Source organism: Lepisma saccharinum, chromosome 10, assembly GCF_977018435.1.
Source record: "Lepisma saccharinum chromosome 10, izLepSacc3.1, whole genome shotgun sequence".
NCBI classification, from domain to species: domain Eukaryota; kingdom Metazoa; phylum Arthropoda; class Insecta; order Zygentoma; family Lepismatidae; genus Lepisma; species Lepisma saccharinum.
The window spans coordinates 68,580,191-68,598,254 of record NC_139238.1 but is presented as its reverse complement, the minus strand read 5'-3'; the positions used below and the strand labels follow the sequence as shown (position 1 = coordinate 68,598,254).

The following is an 18,064-nucleotide window of genomic DNA, read 5'->3' as shown; positions in this document are numbered from 1 at the left end:
AACTCAAAAAGATGCTCGCGTCAATTGGTGCAAACAAATGCTCAATAAATACAATCGTGGTGCTTCAAAAGACGTACATAAGATTGTAACAGGTGACGAATCATGGATATATGCATATGAGCCGGAACGTAAACAGCAGTCAACTGTATGGGTGTTGCAAGATGAACCCAATCCAACAAAAGTTGTTCGCACTCGAAGTACATCGAAACAAATGCTCGCCTGTTTTTTCGGGAAAACTGGTCATGTGGCAACTGTGCCTTTAGAGGAACGTAGAACGGTCAACTCTGAATGGTACACAACAATTTGTTTGCCAGAGGTCTTCGGTCAAATACAGAAAACAAACAAACGCCATCAGATCATTCTTCATCAAGACAATGCCAGCTGTCACACATCATCTCGTCTAACAACCGACTTTATGAACAGTCAAAAAATCGAATTGATGGGTCATCTGCCGTACAGTCCTGATTTGGCAGCCAATTACTTCTTCTTGTTCCCGAATGTCAAGAATAAATTGCGTGGACAACGATTTTCGTCGGCGGAAGATGCCGTTGATGCGTTCAAAAACCATATTATGGAGGTGTCTCAAGAAGATTGGAAAAACTGCTTTGACAAATGGTTCGAACGAATGCAAAAGTGTATTGACCATAAAGGACAATACTTTGAAAAACAATAAAGCAGTTTTCAATGCCAAATTCCTGTTTTTTCATTGTTAGGCTCAAAATATAAATAGTGACCCTCGTACAATCCTGTTCAACACGTGGAACTGGGATATTTCTTAGGAATTCAAAACACTTGATGCAAGACTAGTCACCCTTAACACATGCAACATCTTTGTTCTCCTGTTATTTTACCTTTCATTTTTTTTTATCATGTGGAACACCCTAAATCTTTTCTCATGTTTTTCCAGGAATCTTTAACAGGGTGTCTACCAAATTAACAAATATAAAATTTCAAGACTTTTTCTTAAACTTTCTCATATATCTTAACATTTATTTATTCGAATCTTAGGTAGTTGGAAATGAGCAATTACGAATATATATATATATTTATTTAATGATTTAAAAAATTCCTTCCAAGGTGCAAAAAGGCCCATTTTCCCCTTCCAAGGTGCAAACAGGCCCATTTTCCCCCTAACATTTCTTTTATATATATATATATACCACTCAAAAGTAAGTTCCCTGATTTTCCAAGACTTTTCAGATTTTCCAGGTCCATTGGAGTACTACAGTTCTCCATCAAATTAGTTTCCAAGTACATAAAGCTTTAATCTTACACTTCTATGCTCAAATGAATTCCATTATATTAACATAGGAAATCTGTTGACTAAATCTTTGAGTGTTAACTGCATCTCAGCCAGCACGGCAATTACAAAATAGAAAAACAGTTTGTTCCAATTCTACTTTGCTTGGATAAGCTTTCGACAACTGCATCTACAGTTTAACCTTTATATGCTGCAAGCCTATCCACCTGTAAGGTTCTCATGCTGTGAGGTTTCCAAGTGTGTACTTTTCAAAGGTACAGAGAAAAAACAAACAAAAAAAACACCAGTTGCGATTGGTTTTTCCCCTACTTTTTTGTGGGAAAGGGAAATTTTGGTATTACATTTCCAAAAACCAGAATTAAAAGAAAATTTAAATTTTACAAAAAGATTCCTATCTGGAGCACCACAGTGGTCTCCACAAACTGTGAACAAAAAAAAATTAAATTGGTACTGTTAGGGTCCTCAAACAGTACCAAGTTGTGATGACAGTAGTTCATCAAAAAATAATAATTGTATTACCCAATACAAATTAAATAATGGAAAAACATTATATACACACACACTGATGAGTACCCTAGTTGGCCAGTATGCTAGGTAAATATTGTTTTAATCTAAGCAATGTGTATAGATACATATGTCTACTATTGTAAACAGTTTTTGGCATGTGCTAAATAGGGATCAAAACGTAAGGAGAGAATATTACAAAAAAATACACTTTTAGAGGGGGTTTTAGGTCTTACAGTTTGATTTTTTTTAAATTAAAAAAATACTAGTTTCTCAATGATTAGTCTTAGCATGTAAATTCAAGGAACTAGGTTACATAGCCATTGATTAAACCATTAGCTTACTCAAGAATAGTTGGCAACACTACTACTATGCTGTTGCACAAATACATTTTGGAATTTGGAATTCACTTTGGAGCATCATGGGGGCTGCAGAGGTTTCTTGAAAAAATTTGCCTTTCTTCTAATTGCACACATATTAAGATGGAATGTCAACATTGTGCTTCCTCCGAAAGTTTTAAGCCATCCCATTCAAAACAAACTGACTCTTTATGACAATAGTTCCTCGTATGTTTTTTTTTAAAAAAAACATTCACATGCATTTGAAAAGCCCACGCTTTAAAATTCTTAAACAATAAAAAATAAAATCCACTTTTAACAAGCTTACAATACTCATACTGCTTGGAAATTTTGAGAAATGACGTGTTAAATGCTCATGTGTGGTGACAGTTCATATGTTGGACAGGCAGGTTGCTCCATCAAGCAGGTGAGTAAAGGTGGGAACCACTGTTCAGAATAAAAAAAACAGTTCATAATCATTTTGCCAAATCAAATTCCCAGACTTCACCAGGTATTTTCAAATCAGTTTGTGGATCATTTTAGTAAGTTTTAAAATACTAATATGTAAATGTCAGCTTGCATGATAAGCACAGATAGAATTTTAGGTGCTGCACCTTAATTTTTTTTGTGTGAAAATGGGTAAAAAAGTGACTCATCCCAAAAATAAGCATGTATTGAACTCTACTCATGGTGTTTCGGTTGCACCTTTTTCACAATCTCTGAACCTTTTCCACCTTTTCGCCCTTTTTGCATCTTTATCATTTTTTTTCAATACAACTCGTGTGCTGTTTAACCCCACCCACATTCGAGGCATGGCTTCTTGGCACGCGATTTTTGTTTACCGCACAACAATGAATCGGCTTTCTTCAGTTCTTGGGACGTTAATGTAGTAAGCACGCGGACTTTAAACAGTGCCAACAATGACGCGTAACAACTGCTAGAAGTTGTGCTCTTTTTGTCCTATGCTGTATTGTTTACGAATTGTTGTAGGAAAGCTGTTTTGTTTTAGTTTCCTTCTCCCGTCTCAGCGAGCAGGTAACTGCAGTCTGTGATCGACTGATCGATGCATCGGATTTGCTTGTTCACCATGCCAAACCATAAAGTAAATGTTGGGAAACTGCAGGACATTGTTAAACAGTTTAGCGGTGACGGCATTCAGAGTGATGGATCTGTTCTGAGGTGTGATGTGTGTGATATTTCTATTGCTGTTGATGACAAACGCCAACGCACTCGGGTTGTGCAGCATCTACAAAGTGGGAAGCACGTCAGGAATAAAGAACTACGAGATGGTAAAGGTGGGAAGTGACAGCAATTCACTGGTGAGGTGCTTGCATTTTAGAGTTCCAGAAATACAAATGAATTTTTCAGTGAGACAGCAAGGACATTTATAGCGTGTGGAATACCTCTTTCAAAACTTAACAATCCTGTCATGAAATCATATTTGCAAAAATATACTGGGAAGTCAGTTCCAGATGAGAGCACCTTAAGGAAATCTTACCTTCAACCTCTTTATGAAGCTAAAATCTCGCAGATCAGGCAAGTAGTACCTGACCATCCAGTCTATTTCATACTAGATGAAAGGTAGGCAAAACAGGTACGTTTTGAACATTTTAGTAGCACCTCTTAATGGACATCAAGTGAAACCCATGCTTTTAAAAACTCATTTTCTCGGCAAAACAGATAATGCAAGTGTAATGCAAAGTTTCAATGATGCACGTTTTGCATTGTGGCCGGAGGGCATAAAATATGATAGAGTGTGGTTAGTTCTTACAGACCAAGCATCTTACATGTTAGCTGCATTATCTAATCTGAAGAATATGTATCCTAACTTAAAACATGTGACCTGCATTGTTCATGCTTTGCATCGAGTTTGTGAAGCTCTTAAAGATGAATATACATATGTGAACGAATTTGTTTCTAGCATTAAGAAAATACTGAAAAAGGCTCCTTCTAGAATACAGAAGTACGTAGAAATTACGAAACTTCCACTACCACCCTCTCCCATCCTCGCTAGATGGGGTACATGGTTAAAAGCTGCAGTGTTTATTTGCAATCATTTCCATACAGTATCGAAATTTTTAGATGCTTTGCCTAGTGATTCCTCAGCTGTAGAAAAAGCCAAAAAACTTGCATTTAAACAGGAATTGCAAGATGAACTCTATATTGTACATGGCTTCACTTTCCTTACTACTGCAATCACAAAACTGGAGGAGCAGTGTCCTGAAAAGGAAGCACAGTGGGCTGTTTTGATGGATGTGCAACGAGAGCTACAATGGGTCGGGAAAAAGAAGTTAGAACAAAGTTTAGCCAAAAACCCTGATGTTCAAGAAGTCGCAACCAACAAGGATGTGGATTGCCGGTTGAAAACAAAATACGCACCACTTGTGTCTGTTGACGTTGAATGTTCTTTTTCAACTTACAAGTATCTGCTTAGTGACCGAAGATGTAGCCTCACTCAGAAGAACATAGAAATTTTGAATGTAATCTATTTTAACAGTTTCTAGATGACTAATTCTAAGCAAGTAAGAAGAACCCTATTTTCCTTTATGTCGCTTTCCAATGTATCAGAGAATTTTCTTTGCTTTGTTATATTAAATGATTTAAAACCAGAGATTACTCTATGTGTTTATCCAGACAAGTTGAATCATATATGTATGCACTGCTCACAATAAATTTTACATCTGAAAATTAGCACCTTCTTTTACCTTTATTGGCAAATTTTTCCACCTAAAATTCCTAGCTCTGATGATAAGCCAATGAAGTTTACTCAATGTTGTTGAATATAAATGAAGAAAAAAGTAAAATTAAAATATTTTTTTTACACAAAATATCTACAATAATGAAGCATGGAGAAAATTTTGTTGATGGCTGTTCTTTCAATCTCAAATCCTGGAAAACATACACATCCAATTTCTCTCATATTTCCATGCTTTTCACTTCTAAGCTGATTTCCTGACTTTTGAAGGATTCCCTTTCCATGCTTTTCACTTCTAAGCTGATTTCCTGACTTTTGAAGGATTCCCTGACAGGTATTGCACATCTATATTTTTAATGTTAATGAACAAAATTCATATTTAAATCTTGGAATTCAAGATCCTCTCAGGCAGTAGGCACTATTGACTTCATCCAGTTTGTTGATTGTTCAACTTCACTTGAAAGAATTCATACGCCAAGGATTCGTGGGGAAGTAACGAGTGAAAGGAATGGGTAATGTGGACTTCGGGGTATTACTTTCCCAGAGTATGACGGGCACCAAATAACTTTGTTGCTGTAGCAATAAACCTATGGTGGCTAAGCGAACTGAGCCACTGCATAGCACCTTTGTCTTAAGTCCCCGATTGGATTTACGGTGGAAGCTCTTCAAGTTTCAGTGTTGACTAAACATGGAAGGCCAATTGGGGAGCTGCTTGAAAGCAACAACAATGGATTCCAATCTTGAAAGCAAGAAAACTGCATCAATGAGACTCGATGAGCTTATAACATTCCATCCAATGAAAATTATTATGTTGTTAAATAAAATAATTGTTATTAATAATAATTGACCATGTGCCACTTGAAGGCTTTACCTAAGCAGGCTGTTGCACCTCAAGTCCTGTACTCCAGTGGCTTTTATAACAGACTACAAATTTTGTGAGGATGGTGTGCAAATATAACTGCAACTCTATACAAAACAAATACATTAGTGTTGATATGGAATATAGGGCTTGTTTTTTATATGTGTTAACACATTTCAATAAATTTAGTGGTGCAATCCATATCAATATTTTACAAAAAAATACAGATTATGGGGAAACAACTAGCTTTAATATAGACTAACAAAAAAAATTAGAAAATTATTTGGGAAATTGAAGTAATGTTTTTAAGTTGCTGTCAAATACTTCCAATTTTGACTCAAAATTCAGTAGACTTTCAAAATGTATACATAAAGAGAATAGAGCTTTATTAATAGTAATGTTTCTTGTCCCAGATTATTTAAAAAATCACCTTTATAGCAGGAATATAATTAAACTGTCTTTAAGGCTGACAAGAAAGTTCAATATTACATTCATTTTTTTTAAAAAAAATAATAAGTTTCCCCTGTGACTTCTATAATACCATGAGGTACAAGAATTTTTGTACAAACATTTGACAAACCCATATCACAAATGCCCACCATGTAATTAAGACTGCCTATGTATGTATAAAAGTTCTCCAATTTTTAAATAAATCCAAGGAACTGTGGATGAAAGTCACACAAATCAATGGAGAATGTTTTTGCAATTATGGTATGTTTAGTAACTGATAACAATTTTACTGTGAATCCATGGACATTTAAAATGAGCATCAATTCACATTTCTTTCCCTTTTTTTAAAATGATGGAAACAAATAAATAAAACTGCTTATGCAAGTTGGATGTTAAAGTAGTATTGAGCTTTCAGTCAACCCATTTATGTAACCTATTCAAAACTAAAAGCTAATACAAAGTATTGTAAACTAAAGTTTTCCAATATGTCAATAAACAGGATTACCAGGTTAGAAACTACAATGACCTATCAAATATGAAAAAATAAGAAAGGAAAAATTCAAAATGCACTTTTATTATCTTCATTTTTCTTCTTTCTTTTTAGTTTTTTAATGCACTCACATTCTACTTAATGTTAAGAAAAATTAACAGTGCTAGATGCAATACATGTGATGGAAATAAACAAAACTTTGTTTCAAAATATAACCCAACTTCATTTGTTTAAGTTCATTAAAAAATTGGGAATTCACCAGAATGAAAAATTGTGGCATAAAAACTGTGTGTTTTGCTTCCAATACCATATGGGGAAAAAAAGTAAATTATAAGTTAAATAATTTCAATTTTCGGAACACCAATATCTGCAGCAACTTTAATAATCGTAAATCTGGTTAGCTATTCCTGAAGAAAGTGTGCTTCTTGCATAGCATGTGGACCCACATAGCCACTCATGATTCAAAGGATTTAAAACTGAACAATGACAGTATTTCTTCATGGAAGAACACATCAACCCAAAAATTCATGTTGAATGTGGTCAAAAAAGGGGTAAAAATTGGAATATCGGCAAATCATGGAGGGCATAAAGATTACAGTACATTGTTTTCTTTATAACACCACCAAAACTGTATAACTAATGTTATATTTCCCAACACCACAACCAAACCAACCCATGTGAAAAAAAAAAAGTGAATGTCACATTTGTGATCTTGGAACACAACGAACCTGCGGGGCTGCTTTCTTTGGGGCTCCACCGGAGTTTGACGAGTCCATGAGATTTTCGCATCTCCGTTCACGACACACTTGGTGAGTTCGAACATTGCGACATGGGGCGCACACACCACAGTTCTCTTTTACGGCACAACCTTTACACATTCCACACCTTTTTCGCTTAGTTCGGTTCCTAGACCAATTGCTCCCTTGATCAGGCTCGCTCCGACTGATTGCTTCATTCGAGTTCTCGTCTTCCTCTTTATCGTCCAACTGGCTGCTGTCATTGCTATTGTTGTGCGTGTAGCCGGGGCTAGGACAAGGAGGGTCTGACCAAAACTGTGGCCAATAGGGAAGGGTAAAGAGGTTGAGTTAGAACTGCCATAGCCTAATAAACTTAGGTAAGTATAAGAGAAGGGAAACGTATGCAGAAGCCAAGGCACAAGTGATTCTCAGGATTTTCTTAAAACTTTTAATTTTCTAAAGTTTGTCTGTTATCTCTACGTGGCAATGAAAATAATGCAGCAACATATTACTTAAATTTCTGAACTTCCACTGGTATATATACTTGACTACAGTGTCTTTCAAAAGTCTCGCAACCGTAAATCTTGAGTGATATTCACACCAAATTATCTGCTTTAAAATTTCTTGTCGAAGATATTTTTAAATATTTTTGACTACCAGTGTATTTCATACGGGAAAATCTAGATTTTAATCAATGGCTGAAGTCTGAGTAAACTTTTCCCAGAATGTCAAATTTTGAGGGATAAAAAGTGACAAGGGAATACTACAGCATCACAATTATTTTGACTTGCACCATGTTATTCTGTGCTTACATAGTTTCAAAAAAATTTCTGTATGGACTACACTGGCAATAAAAATTTAAAATATCTCAATGGACAAGGTTTTATAATGCAGATCTCTCCCTCTGTTTACGTTATATTCAATCAATGTCATGTGACTTCTGAAACACACTGTAGTTATAAACAGAGTTTCTAATTTAAGGCCAACTTCACTTCATGTAATAATTGATACAATTATACAGTATTTTGAAGTAATGGTATGTTGTTTTGCAAATACTAAATTTCTACAATTTACTTGAGTATATAATGGAACATAGAATGTACGAACCATCTTTGTTTCTATTATCTCTATTACTGGATGTCAACTGAACTGAAGTATTACAATTTTGTAACAACCCTGAACGAAGTTCCTGATGAATTTTTCTTGTTAACTTCAATCTCAACAACCAATATGTTCAGATATGTTAATTTTCTGAATATCTATCAAAAATGTCTACATGGAGATAAGTAAGTGACAAGCTATAATACAAAAGACGTGAAGAACTATATTGATATTATTATTATTATTATTATTATTATAAGTTCATTTTATGCTCAGAGAGGCAACAGATCTGCATGTCTAGATCTGAATCTGCTATTTACTTCAAGTAGCTCTCCTAATGTCCTCATGATGCTGGGTCAACAAACATTTTTGGAGCTCTCGCCAGGAATTGAACGTGCAACCACTCTCACTGGGAACATTTTTCTACATGGGAACTCAAACACTCCACCATAATGATGGAGCTTACTAGAAAAGCATTCTGGGTACAAAAAAAAATTAAATTTGACAACTACCTCATGGAAAAGTTCTGAACATCATTGGAAACCCTGAGTTTCTCTTAATTCAGCAGAAAAAAACATATATCCGCCCCGTTTCTACTAGAGAACTACTATGCCTGGAGTTCTGAGTCAGCAAATAGATAAAATCTTGTAAAAATAAATGAATATATTCACTTTGAATAAAAATAGCTAGTTTGTAGATTGGTGTACTGCAGCATATCATTCAGTTTGTACATGCCACCAAAGGAACTCAAATTGATGTGTACTGCTCCCCCCCCCCTATATTTGGTGAGTTACTCTAACTTGCTCATTAATTAACAAACAAAGCAGAAAACAAGCACCCTTATGCCCCAATCTTGCCTGTGTCAATTATAGATTGTTCATATAGCTGCAAGAAAAAATTCCGTGTAAAGAAAAGTATAAAAAGTGTGAAAGTTATCATTGCCTAATATTTTCAGAACAGAATATAGAAGGGAACGAAAAAAATAAACCAGTAAAAATTCCAACAGGTACACCCAAGACAGTAAATCGTTATTGGAGGGGAAAAAAAGACAAATGAAAGGGGATGTACAATTTGAAGCATTACATATACAAATTACTAAGATGGTAAATAAATGACTAGACCTAGTCTGTAATAAGAGGAACATTAATATTCTTTTCACTTCTCTGTCGACTGTACATTCAGCCCACTCCCATAAAATTAATAATAGAAATTGAAGTAAATATGTAATAAATGCTGCATTTTCTCCTTTGCGTGTACCCTAAGATAAAACTCAAAAGAAAAATAATACAATGAAACACACAGATATGCCTTGGCTTTCTACATATCCTTCATGATGAAATATATAAAAATAATAAAGAAAAGCACATCATGCATTAACTAAAGAGCAACAAAAATGTTAAGATTCTACAGTTCTTCATCCATTTATGTCTCACACTGCCACACAAACATGAGCCACCACCCAGTTATTAGACAAAATGTGTCCTCCTAAATCTTGTAATTTTCTATAAATAATGTTTTTTGGTACCTTGCAATTCTTTTGAGTTACGAATAACAACAGATTTTGACGCTACTATATATTATCATTACTATAGTGAACATTTCTACCCAAGTGAATCCATTATATTTATCATGTGCTTATTTGAGCCCTCTTCTTGGATTCTAAATGTAAAAACATATGATGATTTTGACATACTGTGTTGTGAAAAGATACACTATGATCATATTTCAACCAAAACAGACACGTCACATGTGTGTTGGATATATTCCACTTTCTTTTATCAAAACATTACTCATTCTCAAAGTAATTTGATTTGTAATATAATTTTATGCTCGCTACATAGCTCAGTTGATCGAGCAATTCCATGGTATGCCAGAGACGTAGGTTCAAGTCCTGGTTGAGCCTACTCTTGCTTAAATTTCTAGGTGGTAAATTACCTGCGAGTGCCATATAATTTGATTTGTAATATAAAAGAAAGTGGCTATGAGAAATGTATGTATGTAAAGCATGATGTATTCCAAATGTGAAATCCCAGTATGAAGCACATACCAGTAAAAGAATGTAAGCTAACAGTGCTCAATTGTTTGCCAGTGTGAGACAATGAGAGAAGAATAAAGACACTTAAGATAATCTCTTAATAGAAATACTCTAAGCCTGTGTGATGTCCAAATTTACAATATTGTATATATTGACTCTTCCTTCAATACAAGATATAGTCAGACAACATTTCCTTGCTTCTTAAAATAAAACCCTCTATATTTTTCTTTAAAAGAGAGTTAAACATAATAACATAATATGTAATGTTCATAGGAAAAGAAAGCAATGCTTATTCACAGTGAAAGCTACAAGTATTACAATCTTATGTCAAAAGAATACCGTGAGAAGGAAAAACCACACAGCATAATTTTAGAGAAATTATAAATAAGATTTTACACACACACACAAAACCGAAATCAAACATGTAGTAAGCAAATGCATAGTTATCACTGAAAATTAATAAAAATAAGTACATGTGAGTATGTGGTGAAACACCTTAATTTTTATTAATTTTTTTCTATACATTTAATTTCCATCTGGTTCTAAGGAAGCTCGTTACTAAATGTTCTCTAATTTCATATTTTTGTATCGTATGTTTTGTAGCAAAGAGTCCCTAAAAAAAGAATAATCAAGGTTTCACTTTGTACATATATTTTTATTTGTTCTTTTAACCTACAAGATAGCACCAAATGACCTCATTAAATAATTTGCATTTTATAACTTTCTCGATATTCAGCAAAACAAGTAGATTACAAGAGGTTGCAGTGCTGCTTACAGAAATAAATTTATTTTTAATGATCACATGACCTGCAATCCAAGTCTTCAGTTTCATTTCAAGGATACGTAAGTTTATGAAATGCATTTTATCCAACAGTATTTATTTGTAGCCAATTAAATTCCTGCTAAACTTCTTACTTTTTATTTAAATCATTTAAAGTGTGATTATTTTCTTCAAATGAATTAGTATTTCAACATCTACAGTAAGACATATTTTGCATTATACATTGTTAGGTTAACATTATCAGTTAATTATTTAGTTATAATAAAGATCACTGATAACTAATATTATTTAGGATTTGACACTAAAAATAAAATTATTAAAAATATACAATAGTAACATCACCATTGAACAAAAGAAGTATGATACATGCCTCAGGAAGGCCTTTTCTATTTTAGTATGTATTTTCCCATGTCCTGTGCCACATTTCAGCCTCTCTAGGCTAATTTGAGAAGATGACAATGAATGATGATTAGCTGAAATTGATGAAGGGTCACACAGAAAGGCACAGGCATGTCCAAACCTGGGACCGTTAGTGGCAAGATTGAGAGTCCACCACTGAAGGTAGCAACACAACTGAGGAAGCTGAATCTATTCAAATTAAATGGAAATACTATGGTATCGAACTCAAGTACACGTGTCTATTTTACTGCTACAAGAATATATTTTCCACAGAGAAAAGTGGGAAATTCATTCACAAATTAGAAAATACATTGTTTATTTTTCAGAGTCAAAATCTTTGCAGTCAAATTGTTACATAGAGTATTTGCGATGAATGAACTATTCAGACTCTCTGCAAAGTATCAGATCAGGAGAATATCAGTACTGGTAGCCTTCCTATTAGTCCACATTCCTACTGCAAGACTTCTAAGAGACAATGCTCACTTTATCAATTGGGCAAATAAACTGGTGACAATGTTTAGGGCTAGACAAAAAAGTAATGTACCACTAACGGTTGATACCAGTGATATCGGAAAAAACAGGTTGGAATTTATTTACTGGTATCGGCCGAGGTAATTTTTTCTCTCCACAGGATCTGCGAAATTGTGAAATGTCACTTTCACAGTCTATCTTCGAAATTATCAAATCTTCAAAATTTTTACTTACTTTGCAGCAGTATTGCGTGAAAAACTGGATTTTGTGATTACATAACATTTATTTTAATATTTTGATGTAATTCTTGAATACTTTAAAGCAAAATTCTCAGTAAACCTATGCATATAATTGGAGTGAAATACTCGCTCACTAATATTAATCAATATTTTGAACTTCGATTTTTCTAACATCGATATCAGTATTGGTGAGAATCAATACGAGTATTGACATTGGTATGTACTACATTACAAGACTAACTTTGATTCCTTCAGGAAGCTAACAGAAAACTTAGATGGAATTTGCATCTTTTACCCTAATGGCTTCTGGTGAATACGATAACAATCTGGTGTTCTTTGTGTATTGCTCCCCTACCCCCTGCCTTTTCATAGCATCGTGTTGTGAATATATTAGTTCCATGCATGCATGCATTTGAAGGAAAAGTCATGCTGAATGATCCCACATAAACTGCAAATATACTTTTATAGTTGCAGAACAGTTTTTTATAATTATAACTACTGTGGAACTTCAGAAAATGTACTGAAAAGCAGAAACAATGGAAACTTGGATGAAAAATGCATTACAACTGGGGGAAAAACATGGAGTAACATCTCATGCCGGTTTTTGTGACTAATTATTAAGTTACAAAGCCAATTTCTGACTCTTGACTTTGTTTGCACAAGAGTGCCACTCAGCTTGTTCTTACATTTGGGCTCTTTTCCCAGGGGGTTTGAGGGGTGGAGTGGCAAGATCTTACCTTATGGGAACTTTGTGCATCAATTTATGCTATCGATTTTGAAGACTCTACTCCCTAATTTTAGTTAAACTAGCTAACCAGCTTGCAAAATTATGACAACAGGTTCCTTCAACATTTCTATTTAAATTTTTGTTATTTAACATTGTATTTTTACCTTTCAGATTTTTACAATGCATTTCTACCTTTCAGATTTCTCATGGTAATGAGGATGTGACATTAGAAACACCACACATGCATTCCCTACTCAGGATTTAAGCAAAGGACCCTTGCTTTGTAGAGAATAACACTAACTGCTCTCCAACAGAGGCTGACATTGTTTATGCATTCACTTTATGCATAGCAAACGCATGACAAGAAATGCAACAAGAGTTTGATGTTTTGCCTGGACCACTGAAATGTGCTCAACTAGTAAACAAACCCAAGATATTCTAAGTACATGACAAACAGTTTTTTTTCATGAAGCAAGAGGAAAAGAGGCCTGGCAGCTAGAATTTTATAAGTGGAAGCTTACAGAATGATTTTGATATTGTTCTGAATAGTTGAATATTTAAGTTGAAGAGCGAGTCTCTTCATTTTCCATAAGAAATATGCAAGGATCGAAACACATTTATTCATGGTATTTTCAATTTTCTAGCTTAATAATTGACTTAAAAATCCACTCACCACTGCTACATGAGGATAAATTTATGAGCTAGAATTCGGTTCTCTTTTTCTAATACTTGTGTTCACATATATCACCTGCAATCTAGCACCCTCATAAACACATACACAAAATATAAATTCTAACTTGGTTCACCCCAATTAAAAATCACAATCCCTACTTCATAGAAATCCACCAAGTAGTCTGAAAAATACTTAAGTTGATGTGGAGTAGTACATATTTTAGAGACATAGATAACCAATGTAACCTAACATCAAGCCAAAACTGAAAGACCATGATAATGGTCATAACATATTTTCCATTTATACGTACTCAAAAATTAACCCTGCCTACATATTTTCAAGAGCATAAATTACATTTATAACGTATATAGTGTCCAATTTCTCATTGCCACTAATTTACCCCACCCCCACCCCACCCCCTCAACCTGGTACTTTTGATAACATTTTAAGGAGAGTATCATTTACGAAATTGTTCCTGATAAAATAACATAGAGGGGCTTAATAAGAGAAAATTCAGGAATTCAAATTTCAACTACTAACAAAATTGTTTAGTTGAAGCAACACTTTTCAAAAGCACATTGCCGACATTGCTGTGTACTAAAGGGTGTTCCAATAAGAATGCAAGTGTTAAATTGTGTTTCATTTTTGTTCTGTTGGGTTTTGCTGCAATTTGCACAATGAAAACCAGAATTGGTCACCGAGATCCTGCAATTTGGCACCATGTGACTACTTTCTTTTGGGTATGTGTAATCTTGTATCTATACCACTACACCAACAAACCATTCTTGAGATCAAGGTGGAGATTTACCACGACACTCGTGAGCCACCACTATCGAAAATTTCATCAAAAGCGGAAGCCTGTGCAAGCCGAGTTGTGAGGGACTTTATTGCATATTACGTTCCACATAATCACAGTGCGTGTACTTTGTATTAAAATTAAAAAAATATTAGCAATTTTCAAATGAATGATGCATTCTTGCTGGTACACAATTAATTTATATTTTTACAACAATTTCACATCAAAGCCCCCATAGGCAACTTTGTATTATCATCAAAGAAAGAGGTAAATGCCAAACTATGATAACACTTAAAATATTCTACTTATGTTTCTGAAACGTTCATTCATGCTTTTACTTTGTAATAAACATCATCATAAGTCTCATAACTTTATCAATATTAGAGTATTGTAATTGTAGGTACCATTACAAAAACTGTTTAATAAGGTTATTGCAGATTTAATTCTAGTGTCAGTATTATATATAAATATTACAATGCACCCATGGTTGAGACAAATTATCTAAGCGCCAACAGTATAAAGTAAATTTGGTTTCATCACACAGGCTTATTATAGGTAAGATATAACTAGTCTATATAGAGGTGCTGAAAGCTAAAATGTGCAGGGCAAAAAGCAATTGTAAAATCATTTAATTATAATCATGCCCTCTTTTGTATCTGAATATGTTCATGCAAAAGATCAAGAATTCTCTTTTTAAAAAAATATAAATAAAGCATTTACTTAGTTCTAAAAATAACAAATATGAGAATTGTAACTTAAACACTAGGATAGGCATAAGGAAATATGTATACTAAATACCAATACAACAAATAAATGTAAACAAAGTGCTTTTCAGTAGCTACTGAATAGCTATATTAAACAAAAGCAAACAATGCAAATCAATAGCATAAAATAAAATTCAATACTAAAATTTTTTTGTCAAAGCTACTGTAAAGAGCATGCAAATAACAATAATGGTACAAGAGGTTTCTCCACAGCCAACAGCATACATACCAAGTTACCAATCATGTCAAAGCTGTTAGTAGTTAGTTAATCAGTATTTTAGAGAATTTAGTAAATAATGTTAAAGTTTGTATAACAAAACCATAGTACAATAAAGCAATAACAAGGCAGTTCCCATATACAAGGAAAAAACAGACAAAAGGTGGCTTCACATTGAGAGCAAGTGTAATTTTGTCTATCAAGATGCAACAAATTTTCAAGATACATCCCATAGTATGTTTTCAGGAAACAAGGAAAAAAACACTCATGTTATAACACGCACACACCCACACAACATAATTTTTTAATGATTATTTTTATAGCCATCAAAACATCATAATTTGTTTTTCTCAGCAGTGTACAAGGTTTGCTCCCATCACCAACTTTGTGTGTGTATTTCAACAGGAAAACAAAGCAACAAAGAGCACTTGCAAACAATTTGGTCAGAGGCTGCCATTTTTTGTCAATACATGTTGAAGGTTCATCCTGGGCCTACATAAGTAATGTCTCTCATTTTGAAAAACACTGCACGCACAATTCTGAAACACTGGACTTATTTCACAGGGACACATTGGTATATTATCAGAAAAATTACAATAACTTTACTGATCCTATATTTTTATATATATATATCCAGTAACCGAGAGCAGAGTTCTGTCATTTTATAAATTAAGAGTTACTATATAAGAAGAAAAAATAAACACCTTCAATGCTTTACAGAACAAATGTCATTAAAGAGATAGATGTGTAGTAACGTAGAGGTGGGATGAAAGTTTTTACAACTGCAGTTTTTATGACATCAGCATCACTTGAGTGTTACTTACGTCAGATAAGCAAAATGACTGATACTCCAGTAGAAAAGGTTTTCTGGGCATTGGAATTGGTGAAAACAAACACTGTTACTATTGCACAGCAGCACCCCTAGCGGTAGTCCAGGAAACAACAACAGGAACCAGAAGTCAACCTAGCAGTGAAGCATCGAGTTCCCAAGTGGATGGTGGCAGAGACCACCGAAATTAATAGAACATTTACAAGTAAATTTTGCGGATATATCTTTAGTAACTCGTTTACGTCGTATATTATCAACTGCGTTGTTTATTCTCCTCAACATGAATAAATTGATAAAGCAAATTTTTGATCATCATGAAACTTTCAGCATAGGATGATAAAGTTAGAGCTGACAGCAAAGGTGACAGTAAGCAAACTGTCAACAGTCTCGTTTGTTTACTCTGTTACCTGCAATTGAAAATTATGGGGGGGCCAGGGGACGGGGGTCATGAAGCAAAAACACCAAAAAGCAGAGGACATCATCTGCTTCAGTATCAGTAAAATTCCATTCCTTCAAACATCATAAGAGTAGAGTTAAAAATAACAATTGACCTTTTGCCTGCTGTTCTCTTAGCTGCCAACAGCACCATAGCAACAGATGTGCAGTGCGAACTGTTGCAGCACTCTACACTCCTTGAGCATGATCAGTCTAAGTGGTGAAAGACAGGTGCTGGTAATGCATGCAATTCACCAAGCAGCAAATACAGAGTTATGTAATTTGTAGCACGAACCATTCCTCATGCCAACAGGGTTTTTACTTGTTGGTAGATTGAGGATTCTTATGGAAACTTAAAGAGGGGGGAGAGGTTTAATTTGGTCATCACCAGTGCAGTCAGAAATTAAGGCAGTTTAGGGTTTCCACTTGGGTACCTAATTCTCACCACTAATACAAGCTCTGCTTAAATTACAGGAATCTGCAGCATCAACACACAAGCAAGATTATACATCGAAAGCGTGCTTCCTGTTGAAGAGTGGTGACATCAAAGAACCAATAATATCCCAAAGGTGGAGATTAAAACAACATTACTGTAAATAAACAGATTCATATAACTGATTGAATCTGTTCGAGAGAGACAGATAGATTCCGGACTGTATAACTTCTGGTAACAGACAAGGTGATACCTTCAGCCTTCAAACCAAGTCCAATACACACGCACACACACGTATATCTTCCTTTCTGACACAAGTGACATGCATGCTGTTCTTTGTGCACATATGATTCTGTTGGACCCCTACGAACACAGTGTGAATCTCGATTTTAATGTTTTTCAGGGGGAGAAGCTGAAAAAACTTAAAATGCAGGAATATGTAAAAACGAGGAAAATTTTCTGACATTTTGTTATGTTGGGCTCCGAGACTCATACATCCAGGAACATAGAATTATAATGGATCAATCAATTTTAGTTGCATAAATTATTGATGGTAATTGGTCTGGGTAGCAATGTGGTTGCACACATTACAGATGCATTTCTACCCCATGTTGTTTTGGCTATACTCCATGAGTTGCAGACTGTTACAAAACATCACACTGCCAATGTATGCCTGAAGGTAGGGGTTATCCCTCACCACCCTGTAAGGCCCAGCATTCTTATATATATATATAAAAGATGGCACAACATACGAGGGGAGACTGTATGAAAAGTCTTGAGCCTCACATGGAAGGATCGATGCTAGGTAGTTAAAATTTTGGAGGATGTAA

General features: G+C 34.5%; 1 protein-coding gene across 8 annotated transcripts in view; it reads right to left on the bottom strand.

Annotated features, from left to right (window-relative positions):
• The window catches only part of Zmynd8 (Zinc finger MYND-type containing 8), a 215,154-nt gene that overhangs the window by 22,924 nt on the left and 174,166 nt on the right, over window positions 1-18,064 (bottom strand). For 6 of the 8 annotated variants that reach the window (XM_083129884.1, XM_083129879.1, XM_083129883.1 and 3 more), the window contains one exon: window positions 7,326-7,649. The exons of the other annotated variants lie outside the window; for them this stretch is intronic. In XM_083129884.1, coding sequence (XP_082986010.1) covers window positions 7,326-7,649 — 324 coding nt within the window. The remainder of the gene's footprint in view (window positions 1-7,325; window positions 7,650-18,064) is intronic. 8 annotated transcript variants of the gene reach the window in all.